Source organism: Pyrgilauda ruficollis, unplaced genomic scaffold (genome assembly GCF_017590135.1).
Source record: "Pyrgilauda ruficollis isolate IOZ18807 unplaced genomic scaffold, ASM1759013v1 scaffold143, whole genome shotgun sequence".
Classification (NCBI taxonomy): domain Eukaryota; kingdom Metazoa; phylum Chordata; class Aves; order Passeriformes; family Passeridae; genus Pyrgilauda; species Pyrgilauda ruficollis.
The window spans coordinates 1,050,975-1,066,397 of NW_024512877.1; the positions used below are offsets into that span (position 1 = coordinate 1,050,975).

The following is a 15,423-nucleotide window of genomic DNA, read 5'->3' on the forward strand; positions in this document are numbered from 1 at the left end:
TGGAATGCAGGGATGGGTTGCAACATCTGGGAAGCATTGCCTCGGAAGGGACGATGGATTTCGAGGAAATGACCTCATCAAGTTTGGATGAGGGTCAGGACAGTGGGGTATTAATCACCACATGGAATTGGTGTCCTGGGACAGGGGCACTCACCGCTGCCCACAGCCCTGGCTTGAGCCATCATCCTCATGTCGTTTAATCCAGGACCACGATCCCAAAGATTCCACCCTCCTGGCACTGCTGCTGCTCCCCACACCAGGAGCTGACCACAGAGGGGTCCCCGAGCCCAGACCACCCTGCTGGGGGCCCATTTCCCTGAGGAGGAGCAGATGGGAAGGCACGAGCTGGGAAGCTGCTCCAGGGCTTTGGAGACTTCCCTGGCACCCCCTCGGGGCTCCTCGGATGCTGTGTCGCAGCCGCCATGTGCCAGAGGGGTTTGGGGCTGGAATGGGAGGGCAGATGGGCTTGGAAACACGGGCTTGGCAATGCTGACGCTGGTGACAGCGATGCCCACCCACCCACTGCCCCCAGGGAGTTATTTTTGGGTCCCAGCCCTGTGAGCTCAGCCTGGGAGGATGCTGGAGGGTGAGGCATCAAAGTATCGGCATCTTGCTGAGCACAGGGCTGCAGAAGCTATTTAGGGATGATTTGGGTCATTTAGCAACTCCCAGATGGGCTCCTTTGCCCAGGGAGAACCACAAGAGTGTGGATTCCCTGAGCACTTCCCCCTTCCTGCAGCCTTTCTGCTCGGCCCTGCAGCGACAGGATGACACCAAAGAGCTGGACACCCCACATGAGCTCCCAGCCTGCTCTGCAGTCCCATCCCAAGGCTCATTTGGGACCAGATGGACTCGTTCCACAGGCCACGAGGGGCGTTGAACCCGCACCCTGTTTGCAAACAGGCTGTGCTGGCACCCACGTGGCGCCTTGTCCTGCTGCCAGGCTCCAAAATGCACCCAAGGCACGGAGCAGGAGCAGGGCCAGGACCGCATCCCGCCGGGGGTGCTGGAGCTGCTCACCTGGAGAAGCTTAGGAACCACATCCCATCCTCCTGCTTCTCAGCAGAGGAGGTCTGCAGGGAGCTTCAGGGCCCAGATGAACGACTGATCAGGGACTTGTCTGAAATAAACTCGTTCCCAAAGGCAGTGATGGTGGGGAAGCCCCACCATATACCAAGGTCCTCCCCAGCGTGGGTGCCAAGTGGCCTCCACCTCCACCCATACACATCCATCCTTTCCTAAAGGTGTCCACTCAGTTTCCAACCCACTTGCCCCAGCTGAGGAAAAGGATGGCAGCATGTTAAATGAGCATCCAGGCTTCCCTTAGGGAAAGGGATGGAGCTGGAACAGCAGGTGGGAGACTGGATGATGAGTTGATGGTGACCATGCTCTTCCCCTGTCATTAAAACCACAGATCACAGGAGCAGAAACCACACAAGGGAAACTTCAAAGTGAACAGAAAACTTCCCCATTCCCTGGAAAGTCTCATGGACGAAAATCAGAGCCCTGCCTGGAGTGGCTGTGAGTGCCACAATCCCAGCCTGGGGACAAGGACCCCGCTGCTGGCACATCCCCTTGGCACCAGCAGAGGACTCTGCTGCCGCAGGTTCCGTTTATTCAGATAAATTGTTTCTCCATTAAAAATCAGCCCAGGATGGATTTTGCACTGCTGGGCCCAGCATCTTCCATGTACCTCCCACCATCTGCCAAGGTCACCCCACCAAGGCTGAGATGACAAGGAACTCCTCACCCTTTCTTTCCAATTTCAAAGGTGGGAGCTCGGTGGTTTGAGGGCATCTAAAGGCTCCCCCAGGATTTAAGGGGACTGGGAATAGGGCTGTGACATTCTGCCTTTCCACAGTTAGTGGCAAAAGCACTAACTCCTGCTCTCCCACCAGCGCATCAAAGGGGCTGAAAAACCCACCCGGGGGTTTGGGGGTGCTGCAAAAGCGGAGCCCCCAGCGCCGAGCTGAGACCTTGCAGCTCATCTCAGGAGTGAGGAGCCACAGCCAGGAAGATTTCAGCTGGCTGGGAGGACTCGTGGAATTGCTGTTCTTGTATAAATTAGGTTTTGGGGTTTTTCTGGCTGATTTTTTTTTTTTTTTTTTTTTTTTTTTTTTTTTTTTTTTTTTTTCTGAATGCTTTCCTCTGCCCTTGGGAGATCAGGCAAAAGGCTTGAGGGCTCAAACCCTTCTCTAGTCCTCAAGAAAAGTGGAAAAGTGGAGTTGTGGGCATATGTGTACATATATACAACACAGGCATGTGTGCCTACATGTGCACAATCCAGCTGCTCCCCAAAACACCCCCCAAAACATTGATATTTAGCCAGGGCTTAAAACTGCAGGTATTTTGAGGAGAAATCATTTTTTTAAAAGGATTATTTTAAACTTTCAGGTTTTCGTGAGCATTTATTTGTCAGAGTCTGCAAATATTGGTATTGAAGCTGTGAAAGTCTCCAAATAAACTCCTCACAAAGCTGGGTGATTGACGTGTTATTTCAAACACCCACTGGCTTGGTTTCTCCCTGAGCAACTGCTGCCTTGGCCCATCCATATTGGGAGAATTTCTGCAATAATATTGGTTTGTGGGATTTGGGAATTGCCCCTGTGTTGGAACACAGCTTTGGCCTGCTGGGTGGCCTTTGGGCCCTCACCTTCCCTCACACATCACTCTCCCAAGCCACCTCAGGCTTGGCACTGGGGAGGTTCCTCTGGTGTCTAAAACAGATTTTGAGCTCTTGGGTGACAATTCCTTCACGTCACAATTTCCCATGAAATCCCTAGGAGCTCAACAGTGTGGCAATTTTGTCCCTGAATCAAACTGGCCAGCCAGATCAGGAATGACTTGGAGGGGCAGACAGACTTGTTCCTCTGGATAACCCAGCCCCCAAGGCAGAAAAGCAGAATAAAAATGGAGACAGGATTTGGGAAAAGAGGTGGATGCACCAAGTGTTTACAGTAACAACATGGCCTGCTGCCTGCCACTGTCCCATTAAGGGCCTGCTTCCTAGGGAGGCATGATCAGGAAGGAAAAGCTCTCCACTTGGATGCTGGGAAAGTCCAGCAGAAGTGTGCATCCCTGCAGCCCATGTGGCAGATTTGTTTCCTTGGCAGGAAACCATCAGTGCTCTTAACTTTCGCTTCCTGCTCCCTGTGCTAAGGGATATTTAGAAAAAGTGGTTTGTCACCACTTGGCGTGGCCGGGTGGCTTTTTTCTGCTCGTTCCCCTGCACAACCTCTGCGCTCCCCATCAGTGGTTGTTTCTCTCCCTTAATTCTCGTTCTTGGGTTTCGGTGACTCAGTGCTGGTATGAGCTGTGCAGAGTCACTGCAGTAAAGATTTGGGAAGGATGCTCTAAATCCCAGAAGTTAAATCTATTCTGTGAGCCCTTGGTCCCTGGGCATTGTCCCCAGAGAGAGACCCCCAAAACCTGGGCTGAAAACCAAGAGGAGCTTTCCAGAGGGTGCATCCTGGGATATCTAATTTAGCAATTCTGGGGCTCACAGCTATTTCTCTGGCTTTGTGCTTTTGAGACTTTGTGGTTTGGCAGCTCTAAGGGCTGCAAAGTTCCTGAACAGAGTAAGGAAAGCAAAGCTTTCTGCCCTGGTGCAGGGGACCACGGAGGGCTTCTGTCCCACAGAGGGGTGATGAGTGACTGTGGCTGTCCCTTAAAGACATTGCTGGGGCACCAAGTGTAAACTGGTTTGAAAAGAGATTCAGGATGAAAAGTGAAGGAATTCATAGAACCAGAGAGTCACGGAAACACAGAAGGGGTGGAAAGGACCTTAAAGATCATTTCACTCTAACCCCACTGCCATGGGCAGGGACACCTTGCACCAGCCCTGTCCAGCCTGGCCTTGAACACTTCCAGGGATGCGCAGAGCAGTGGGTTTCCACAAAATTACATTTGCAGACATCATCCATATCCCCTGAAGTTCCTCTTTGAGCTGCCCAGATTATTCCTGAGCAGACTGCAAGGTGATTTGTCTCAGTTTGGAATTAACAGATCCATGGAGCTGAGTGTGTCCTGAGCCTTGTTTCACTGAGAGAGAAAATGAAAGTCAGGCTGGGGACAAAGGTAAATTGCAAACCAAACGAAAATTAAGTTGAAACCAAATGTATTTTTTCGTGGGCACTGTGGTTAGGCTCAAGAAACCTTCTTCTGGTGTCTGCAGGGGAAGGTGAGGAGCCTCTGAGAACCAGAGGTTTCCAACATCTTGGTTTGGTGGCTTCTGAGGAGCTGGGAGAACCAGAAAAACAAAATAAGTTATATGGGATGGGAGACTAATTATTTTGAGATTTGTTAATTAATTACTTAATCTAACCATTTATTCTAGTCTTCAACAAGAGCAGCCTAGGAGAATCCACCAAGACGATGGAGACACAACCAAAAAAGGTTGGCTATTAAATTTGTCACACTCCAAGGGATTTTGTCCCCTGTGAAGCCCTGCCATGACCACAGAGCTGTCTCTGCAGCTGGATTTTTCCAGAACTGGTGGCACCAGCCCCATGAAAATCTTGAATCAAGAGCGGAGATTGAATTCTTTGAATTAGATGGAGATCAAGATTCACAGAGGAGTGGACAGCTGTACCTGGAGCTTAAAATATTTCCATGGCACTCAACAACCCAGTTTCTACCCCCAATACCCATTTTTTTACATACCAAAGGAGACAGCAAAGAAATGCTTGTAGTAGAAATAAACTCATTTACTATGAGAAATCTGGCTTGTTGGCATGTTACAAAAATAAAAATGTACAGTCACTGTCATAAAACTCACCTATTTTTTTTTTCTCTCTAGTATAAGTTAGTGCTTTTACAAACAAAAACAAAAACAAAAGTCTAGAGCTATATTTCCAGCTGGTACCACTCCAACCGCGCTGCGTTGGCCAGCGGGATCACCTGGGGATGAGGATCACAGAGGGACACCCCTGATGGCACTGGCAGTGCTGCCCAGGGTGGTGGCCAGCTCAGAGGCAGGTGGGATTTCCAAGCAGGACCAGAGGAGGAAACTTTGGGTCTGTTTTTGTTGAATTATTCAGAGCACGGAACGTGTCCACGCTGCTTTTTGGCAAGTGTGGGAGACCAGGGAAGGCCTGGCCTGGAGTGATGTTTGTACCAGCTCAGTGCCCTGGCTGAATTCATTTCTCCCAGCTGTTTGTCTCGCCCCAGTGACTGTGCCATGACCCTCACCATCAAGCCAAGCTCCCTTCACAAGAACAAAGGAATAAAGGTGCTGCCATGGTGCAAGTCTGCTCTTAACCCAATCCTATCCCAAACACACTCGAGGGTGGCATGAACCACCCTACAGATGTCCTATTTCCCTCTGCCTCCTTCCTGTGGTTGTGACATTGTTGGTTGGGACAAGAGCTCCCCATTGTGGGTGGGACCACGGGAACTCCCAGTCAGCCCTGAATGGTCCCAGTCACCCGTGGCTGAACACACCTGGTGACATCACAGCGTGGCTTTGTCTCCACCAAACTTCACAAGAAGGAAGGATGGGAGAAACTAAGGTCTGGGTCTAAGCCAACATCAGTGTTTGCCTAGTCCTGAAACAGAGCTTTTACAAAATGTGACTCGTCCAGTGCTGCAGCTCAAGCAATTTTCATTTTTGGGGGGAGGAATCATTTCTCCTGGCAGGGAAACCATGGACCTGGGCTCTGGGCTCTCCAACCCAACAACCACAGGAAAAAACACCAAGAGCACCTTCTGGTGAAATGTTCTGTGGACATTTTTCACAAATCCAGGCAGAATGGGGTGAAGCTCAGCACCGCTTGCAGCTCCTCAACTTGGGGTTTAGTGCTGGCAAATTTTGTCACCTCTGAGGGACAACAATGGGGACGTGCCAGCACTCAGCCAAGGGGATGAACACTGGTCTTTGCTGCTGGGCTGGAAACATGAATCACCAGGAAGGGGATTAAAAAAAATACATGAAGAGCTCACCTTAAATTTTAATGAGCTGTAGATGGTTATTAAAGCCAGCAGCTGGAAGCTGCAGGTTCCTAAAAGCTTTTAAAGGGTGACTGCTGCTGTTGGGAAGCACTAATGGGTTTTTTGGAAGATGTTGGCCCCACTGGAGAAACCTACAGGGGACCTGCTCGATGGTACCAGTAAACTCCAGTGGGCTGCTACCAGTGCACTCCAGTGGGATGCAATGTCCATCAGGTTAATGGGAAGGCAGCCCTTGGACAGGAGCTGGGAATCCCATCCCTGCTCTGCCACCTTGAAGCTGGGAGAGCATTTCTGCAGGGATGCAAAGCTGTGGGAGACCCTTTCCCGCTGTGGGCGATACTTGTCCTTGACATTTGCATCAAGCTGCTCAGCAGAACTGCAGCTGCCTCTCCTCATCCACCCAAAGCCTTTCCTGCCTTGCCAAGGCACAGAGGAACTGCGGCTCCCCCTGTGCCAGGCAATCTGCAGACGGAATTCTTTAGGGGCACTTTCTGCACACGGCGTTCTTGCTTTGGAAAATGACTCGAGGCACTCAGGGCACGATTTTTTCCCCCAGATTTGGGCACCTCAGCGTTGATCAGAGGGGCAGGCTGGGATGCAGAGCCAGGGATCAGGGTTCATGTGTGCAACCACAGCTGCACCTTCCTGAAAAAAATACAGCAAAACAAGCAGAGGGGCGCGTTTGACACGCTGGAGCTGGTGCAAGCCCAGGCACCCCAAACACCCAAAGCCTCGGGCCCCAGAGCACCCTGTCCTCCCTTCACAGCCAGGATGAACCCTTCTGCTGCGGGGCAGAGCTAGGATTTCAGATCCTTGGAGAGCGTGTCCGTGTCGCTGCTGGTTCCCAGGTGACTGTTGGGCACGATGCCCAGCGCCACCTCATTCTGAGGCTTCCACGGCACCTTGTTGCCCGCAAACTTCATAAATCGTTGCCCCGCTAAGAAATACAAAATGGGATCCAAGCAGCTGTTGGTGCTGGCCAGGGGACGAGTCACCTTGTAGGCCAAATTGATGGCATTGAGGGTCTGGCAGCTCAGGTCCCAGCTCCGGAAGGAGTAGTACAAGGTACGAGTGACGTGGAAAGGAAGAAAACAAACAATGAAGACCACCAGGACGATGATGATCATCTTCACCGACTTCTTTTTGGAGCGGGAGAGGCGGGAAATGCCCCGGGTGGGCTGGAGCAGCCGCCGGGCCATCAGGCAGTAGCAGACGATGATGATGAGGAAGGGGATGCAGAAGAGCAGCACCAGCATCACCGAGCTGTAAATGACAAACTGCCCGAAGAGCTCCTTGCTGGACGTGTCGTGGCAGGTGATGGTGTCGCCCTTGGCGCTGGTGGTGACGAAGAAGAGCACGGGGCACTGGCACGCCACGGTCACCAGCCACACCGCCACCGACACCCTGCGCGCGTGGCGCACGTGGCCCCACTGCAGCGACTTCAGCGGGAAGCAGATGCCCAGGAAGCGATGGATGCTGATGCAGAGCAGGAAGAGGATGCTGCAGTAGAGGTTGGTGTAGAAGAGGAAGCGCACGATCTTGCACAGCCCCACGCTGAAGGGCCAGTTGTCCCCCATGGCGTAGTAGTACACCAGGAGGGGCAGGGACACCACGTAGAGTGTGTCGCTTATGGCCAGGTTGAACATGTAGGTGGTGGAGGCGTTCCAGGTCTTGATCCTGAAGATGAAGGCGTAGAGGGCCAGCAGGTTGAGAAAGAGCCCCACCACGCACACGATGCCGTAGGAGACGGGCAGCAGGACGTATTTGAAGTCCTCGTCAAACACGCACTTGTAGGGATTGTCATCTGTGCCACCTGGGTCCAAGGAGCTGTTGGTGACCCTGGTCCAGGCTGGAGGAGTGGTGAGGGTCTCCATCACCCTGGGGGGAAAGCCAAGAGGCTGTAAGGACATGCAGACAATGGCTCAAGAGGGCAGCACATCACTGGCCACAGGCACCACGGCCTCATGGTGCTGGTGACACAACTGAGTAGTCCCTGGCATGGAGGAATTGTGGTCAGGTGGATGAGGAGAGTTTTATTTCACCTCATTTTGCATCTGGAGCACAGAGGAAGAACCGAGCTGCTTTAAAGTCACCAACAAACTCCAGGCCACATGTGGGAGTCCACCTCAGAGCTCCTGCAGCCCAGTTCAATGTCCCAAACCACCCTTCCCACCAGGTTCACACAGACATTTGCTCTCCTGCATCACAGAACAGGAAAGATGCTCCATTCTGTGTTTAACCAGACACAAGGGGTGACTCAGCTGAGCACCACTAAAAATGCATCGTGCTAAATTCCAGGCAGAAAAGATTAGAAAGTGGAATTTCAGCAAGCAACCCTGGTGACTGGCCCCCATTTCAGAGGTCTTCAGCTCCTTCTGGTGGGACAAACCTCACCACACCCAGAGGTCCTGTAATCAAGCCTTGCCAAAAGGAGCATGGTCTCCACCACGGGGGCTCTGCCTGGCTTGGCTCTTGATGAAGATGAGGGGTCTTTAATGGGTTTAGTGCTGGGCTGACAGTGGTCAGGTCACAATCCTGCTCCCTGGCCTTGAGCCCTGCTTGTGCAGAGCTGGTTTCTGCACGGGACTGATTAGCTGGGAGGAGAAAAATGGCCTTGAAAAGGTCTCTGCAGGCACACAGAGCCTGGCCTGTCTGTGAGGAGGGACAAGGGCCCTTTTGTGCCCTGGGCTCTGCTGACACACGATCTCCGAGCGAGCCCATGGGTCAGGAATCAAATTAAAATGCATTTCCTCCCTTCCCGTAAGAGAAGCCGGATTGATGTCCCTGCTGCTCCCTGCCTTACGGGAAGCCTGTGGAAATGGGGGGTTGCAAGGAGACAAATCCAGCCCAGGAGCTCAGGGACCAGCAGCTCCTGCAGGTGAAAAGCTGTGAGGAAAGGTGCCCTTGGAATGAGTGAGTGGGATGTACCCTGACCCAAACCTCACCGGGATTTTAGGGGGAAAAAAGCAATCCCAGCCTTTTCAGGTGAAGGGCTCAGCTCTAACCTGGTGCCACCATGCTGAGGGACAGCATGGCCATGCCCTTTCTTGCAAAATAAACACCAGATCCAGAGCTATCCTGCCCCTACCTCCAAAACAGATCCTGTAGGGAAGGAGGCAAAGACAATCTCCTCGAAGCTGCCAGCCTGGGTGATCTCTCACCAAAATAAAGCACTTTGGTACTAAAAAGCACCTTACTGTTTGCTGAGGGAGAAGGGATGAAGTGATGCTTCCAGCCCATCACGAGGGGATAACTCCAGTCCTTGCTCCGGGGACTGGATCAAACAACCTGTCCAGAAGTGCACTGACAGCATCCCTGACGATGTTTCCCCCATCCTGCTGCTTTCCCCTTGGAGCAGAGCAGGAACAGGGCTGGCTGAGGCTCACACTTCCCAAGGACAGGGGTGGAAACACACACACACACACACCCACCAGATAATCTGCAATATCTGCAAAACCCCAATACAACTTTGGCAACCACTCTGTGATGAAAATCAGGAGCCAGCAGTGTCCTGGCCTTGGGGTTTTGCTTTTCCTGCGCTCAGCTCAGCTTTGCTCCCATCCTGCTTCCCCCGAGTCCTCAGCAGTGTGGCTGTGGATGGAGAGGGTTAACAGAGCTCTGGCAGATGGGAAAACATTTTCCAGCTGCTGTTCTCCGCAGCTTCTTCCTTCCCTCTGAGCTTTGCAGCTCTGTGGCCAGGCAGAGAGAGGTTGCCCGCAGACCTGGCAGCTGATGAAACGGGTTGGACAGGCCACCGTGGCCGAGGGAAGCCACACAAGATGCCCTAAAAGGCTCAGGGAAAGGTTACACACTTCCAGAGGTTTCAGCCTGGCATGGGATTTCTCCATCTGCTTTCCCTCTCTCGCCTGCACATAACTCAGCACTGATGGGGGGAGATCACCCTGAATTCCAGCTCATCTTCCCTGAGGAAGGCTCCTGGGACCCCAGTGAGAAAACCCAGCCACCTGTAAGCCAAGGTGGGGAATCTCCTCTGGCTGCCCAGGGATGTGCCAAGCCCCTCATCTCCACCTTCAGGACAAGGAGCAAGCAGTGTTTGCTGGTTGGTTTGAATGGAGCCTTGTCCTTGCTGTCGTGCTCTCCCTCCTTTTCCTTCTGGGAATGCAAAAGCCTTTATTTTTCCTCTTTTTTTCACCCTAGTTTTGCCCAGAATCCCTGGGACAAAACCTGCTGTGTGTGCCGGGCCCGTGGCTGCAGTCCACCCCCTCGCTGCATCCGCAGGGAGCGAGCTGGAGAGGCCAGGGCCAGCCAAGGCATCGAAGGCACAAGGGCTGGCAGCTGGCACTGCCCTTTGCTGTGCCCACGGGCGGCACGAATGCCAGCTGTGACACCCCGAGCCCCCGGCAGGGACGAGGGGAGGGCCAAGGCAGCCACAATCCCTGAGGATGCCAAGCAGGATAAGCACTTCTGTGATCCCCAAAAGCAAAGAAAGTGCAAAAGCAAAAAATGCTTTGGTGAGAACCACCTGCATCTGCCTCGTCACTTCATCTCCCGGCCCTTTCTGAGGTCACAGTGGGAGGTTTTTTCTCTGGCATTGGATGCAGGTGACCAGGCACAGCTTTTTGGGTGCCCTCCAGCCACCCACTCAGAGTTTCCTCCATGCTGAACCACAGGTTGCAGTGGCTGGACCATCCCTGTCTCTGTAGTGTGGCCTTGGACCTGTTTATCCCACGAGCTTTTTCCCAGAAAACCTCAGTGCCAGAGGATGAAGGCAGCACAGGAGAGGAGCCTGGTGATGAGAAGACCCTGGGCAGATCACTGCCCTCAAATTAAGCACCCACAGGCATGTGCACGTGAAGTCAGCATCCCAAAATGCTCCTGTAACTGTATCTGCCAGGGATATTTAGACCAGCCAGCATGGGAAAGGAGGGGGCTGTCATGGGAGAAGGTCACGGGCAGCTGAGGCATGGGCAGCACTCCACAGGGAGACCACGGGACGGGCACTGCATTTCCAAGTAAAGGCCTTCACTCCTGATTTCTGCCCCATTTTCCAGCATTCCCAGTGCCACCCCAGCCGTGTTTCATGCTGGAATTTGCCAGGCAGCAGCGAAGTCACTGAAGACACCAAAGCGCAACCAAATCACGGCTGCGATTAATACGTTTTCACAGGGGGCTGATGAGGTTTAATTGGCCTTCCCAAATAATTAATGTGGATTAATTTCCCAGCAGGACCTCACAGAGGCAGCCCTTGGCTGTGCCACGGCTCCCATTGTTTTATGCTGGAGGCTGAAACCACGATCCCTTCACGGCATCTTCTCCCTGACTCCCTTCCAAAGGACACACGGAGGACGTGGGTGTTTCCCCTGCCCTGATTCTGAGGCATTTAGTAGGCTCATCAAAATCCTCGCTCAGGACCAGGAACCACTCGAGACTCTGGGAAGCAAACGACCTGGAATCGTTTTTCACTGCTCTGGGGTTGTGGTTCCAACCCTTTGTGACCAAGAGCAAACAGGCAAGGCGTTCGGGAGCTCCCGAGCCTGCTCGGAGCCGCGAGACAGGATCCGGCCGGAATCTGAGCCTGCCAAACTGCCTGCTGTCCATCTGCCCTTTCCCTTTGGATCCTTCCTGCCACAGTCACCTTCAGAGCCTTTCTCCTCCGGGCTGGCCCCGGCCACCAGTGTGGGCTGAGGACCTCTCCAGCTGTCCCAGCTCCACCATCCCCAGCTCTGACAATCCCAAGGCAAAAACTCCAAAATTCTTTTCCATGACAGCCAAGCAGCTTTAAGGAGCTTTATCCATCTCCCTGCCAGACAACATCCCTCCTTTATCCCTGCTGGGTGTGATCTACCCCTTCCTCCATCCCCAACATAGCCGGAACACCTCAATTAAACAAAAACCTTGCAAAGAATCTGTATTTCTGTTCCTACCAAAAAGCACCTTTGGAGGTGCTCCACTCCAGAAATGCTGCCTCAGTTTCCCCTCCTGTCAGCAGGGTGAGAAACAGCAGAGTTGAATTTGTTTTCTCCGTGAAAAATATTTTTCTGGGGGTGTTTTGGTTTCCTAGACGGTTTTTCAGTAACTTGATCCAAGCTAAAAAGGGGAGAGAAAGTCTGGAGAAAAGACATAACAAGTTTAAAAGAACATTGGGACTTTGTTTGGAGGTCAAATAAAAGGTTTTGCTTTGAGAGAAATCCCTTCTTCTGGGAATTTCTGTTTTCCCCCAAGAAACTCCCTGAATCAATCTTCCTTCCAGCTTTTGCTTCTCTGGGGGTACCAAAACCTCCTGCCTCGCTCCACACCATGGGAAATCACTCGGGATTAACCAAACGTGTGGCTTTAAAGTGAATTAAGAAAGAATTAAAACCATCAGTGACAACGGTAATCAAGGCCACCTTCATTCAGTTGAACCTGACTCAATTCCCAGCACGGCAGGGCTCTGGGGATGGATCCTTCTGGAAGCAAACATCAACCCTGGCCAATATTTAATCCCTCCATCAACACTTCCCTTCAGCAAAGTTGATGCTCCCTGCCTGGTTTTCCTTGCTGTGGGATAGGGGCAGATCCTATTTGAGCCCTCAGACTTCCAGTTTTAATTATTCCATGGGGGAAACCGAGCACTTGGATCCTTTAGGCTTCCTGGAGGTACAAGGTGGCGTTTCTGTCCGGAGTCTGACTTTGCTTTTACCCTCCATGACCTTTTGATGCCCACTGGAGGCAGGAACAGTCAGAGAGAAGAGTGTGGGACCAGTTTCTGGCCCATTTAGTAACCCTACCAGCTCCGTATGTGGGAGAAAGGACATTTCCATGGAGACCTCCCAGCCTCCTGCCCACACCAAGGGAGTCACAACCACCCTGGAAAAACCAAAGGCACTCAGGGGGACAACCAGGATAACACAATTACCGGGCTGCCCCGCCAGAAAACCCCACAGGGGGAGGACTTTGGGGGATAAATTTTTTGCTCCACAGGCAGCATCCCGTGGAGGCAACAGGGGCTTTGCTCCATGGGTGGCTCCCAGTCAGGTTTTTAGTGGGGGCTGCTCAGCACTGGGGAGGGAGCCCGGCAGCACGCTCGGCTGCCAGAGAACTATTCGTGGCTTTGGCTTCGTGCCAACAACCCGAGATAAAAATCGCACTGGGCAGAGACAGGATAAAGTCACTCAGTGCCACGACCGTCAGAAATCCTTCTGGAGCTTTTATAACCCACTAAGCCCCGGGATGTGGCTGTGCTTCGGGGCTCAGAGCATTTTGGGGTCTCTCCCTTTGCACTGGAGCCCCTTAACCTATCAGCCACCCGTTGCTTGAGGGAAAACAAGGGGAATTTGGTGGTAATGAAACAGCCAATTTTGGCAGCAGTGACCACAAGCTAGGGCCACCATCCCCCAGTGCTGGTGGCCCCCCAGAGCTGGGTTTGCTGCTCCTCACCTCGTGTACAGGAAGGCAGCGGGTTGCCAAATGGCTTTTGCAATAAACTGATAAGAAAAACTGGAACAGAAGGAGAAATGAGATGTTTTGTCCCTAAAGCTGTTCCTGCAGTGATGTCACCCAGTGTCCAGCCCAGGGAAGAAGAGTGGTTTGGGTGTTAGGAGGCGCTAGAAGGAGTCAAAAAGTTTGAAATGAGAGTATCACCATTGCAGTGTAAATTAAAACACTCCCAAAGAAATTACACAGGGAGTCCAGCATGCAAAGAGGTGGAAAAACACGCGGAGCAGAGCAAGGAGTCAGCTCCATGGTTTAACCTGAGCTGCGTGCAGGAAATCACAGACCAACAGCCAGGGAACTCCCCAGGGAAGGGAGAAACCGAGCAGCAAAGACATTATTGTGAATTAAGGCATTAAATATCCAACAATTCAGGCGAAGAGGAGCAAAAGGAGCAGGAGGCTTCCCTGCGTGCCCAGCCTGAACCATTTGTGCCAGCACCCTCCCATGCCAGCGACTCCCTGCCGGCTGCGGGTGCCACTGCCCCGTCTTGGGGCACTTCGGGGCTTTTTTAGCGGCAGTATGTGGCAGAGAGGGGGACAGCAGGAGCGTCGGGCTTCGGCTCTGTCCACGCAGTGCCCCACTCCCTGCTCTGGGTGCGCCGGGGACGCTGTGTCACCCGTGTCACCCAGACAGCAACAAGTGCCACCACCAGCTCCGCGAGTACGTGCGTGTGTGTCTGTGTGTCCGTGCGTACGGGGCTGTCTGTGTGTCCCGCCCGTGCGTGTCCCACCCGTGCGTGTCCCCCATCCATGTGTGTGCGTGTCCCCCATCCATGTGTGTCTGTATCCCCTCCACCCCGTGCGTGTCCCCACTCCCACCCCATGCACGAGTTTCCCACCAGAGCCTGGAGGTCGCCTCCCGTCCTTTCTTGTCGTGGGCAGGACACGCACCCCCACATCCCCCCATGACCCATGATCCCCCCCATGATCCATGATCCCCCCCATGTCCCTCCATGTCCCCCCGTGGTCCCCGCTCGCTGCGGCCGCGCTCACCGGGCGATGCCGAGCCGGGGGCTCCGTGCCGGGGGTCGTGCCGGGGGTTCAGCGCCGATCGCCCCGCTCAGGAGGCCGTGCCATGCCCGGCTTCGCTCCTTCCCCCGCCCCGGTGCCGCTCCCGGTGCCGCTCCCGGTGCCGCCGCCGCGTGTGAGCCGGGCCGGGGCGGGCGCGGGGCTGCACCGCCCTCCCGGCGCTGGGAACGGGGCTGGAACGGGGCTGGAACGGGGCAGGACCGGGGCCAGAGCTGGCAACAAGTGCCACCACCAGCTCCGCGAGTACGTGCGTGTGTGTCTGTGTGTCCGTGCGTACGGGGTTGTCTGTGTGTCCCGCCCGTGCGTGTCCCACCCGTGCGTGTCCCACCCGTGCGTGTCCCCCATCCATGTGTGTGCGTGTCCCCCATCCATGTGTGTGCGTGTCCCCCATCCATGTGTGTCCGTGTCCCCTCCACCCCGTGCGTGTCCCCACTCCCACCCCATGCACGAGTTTCCCACCAGAGCCTGGAGGTCGCCTCCCGTCCTTTCTTGTCGTGGGCAGGACACGCACCCCCACATCCCCCCATGACCCATGATCCCCCCCATGATCCATGATCCCCCCCATGTCCCTCCATGTCCCCCCGTGGTCCCCGCTCGCTGCGGCCGCGCTCACCGGGCGATGCCGAGCCGGGGGCTCCGTGCCGGGGGTCGTGCCGGGGGTTCAGCGCCGATCGCCCCGCTCAGGAGGCCGTGCCATGCCCGGCTTCGCTCCTTCCCCCGCCCCGGTGCCGCTCCCGGTGCCGCCGCCGCGTGTGAGCCGGGCCGGGGCGGGCGCGGGGCTGCACCGCCCTCCCGGCGCTGGGAACGGGGCTGGAACGGGGCTGGAACGGGGCAGGACCGGGGCCAGAGCTGCCCCGCCCGGGAGCGGGACCGCCCCTTCCCCCGGGGACGGGACGGGAGCTCTCCTCCCTGGACGGGAACGTGCGTGGGATCGCGCTGGGGTCGGGACAGGAGTGCGGCCGCCCCCTCTGTTTCTCCCTCCGGGGTGGCACTATGGATGGGATCGGGA

At 54.5% G+C, this 15,423-nt stretch overlaps 1 protein-coding gene across 2 annotated transcripts; it reads right to left on the reverse strand.

The window, feature by feature from the left end:
• Positions 1-4,685: 4,685 nt before the first annotated feature.
• P2RY2 (purinergic receptor P2Y2) lies at positions 4,686-15,185 on the reverse strand. 2 transcript variants are annotated; one of them, XM_041460377.1, is made up of 2 exons: positions 15,028-15,185; positions 4,686-7,827 (listed from the first exon to the last, which is right to left on the reverse strand). In XM_041460377.1, the coding sequence occupies exon 2, from the start codon at positions 7,821-7,823 to the stop codon at positions 6,747-6,749; it is 1,077 nt and encodes a 358-aa protein (XP_041316311.1). In that variant the 5' UTR covers positions 7,824-7,827; positions 15,028-15,185; the 3' UTR covers positions 4,686-6,746. The 2 variants fall into 2 exon arrangements, with proteins under 2 accessions (XP_041316311.1, XP_041316310.1); XM_041460376.1 differs by lacking the exon at positions 15,028-15,185 and adding an exon at positions 14,379-14,586.
• Positions 15,186-15,423: the final 238 nt, after the last annotated feature.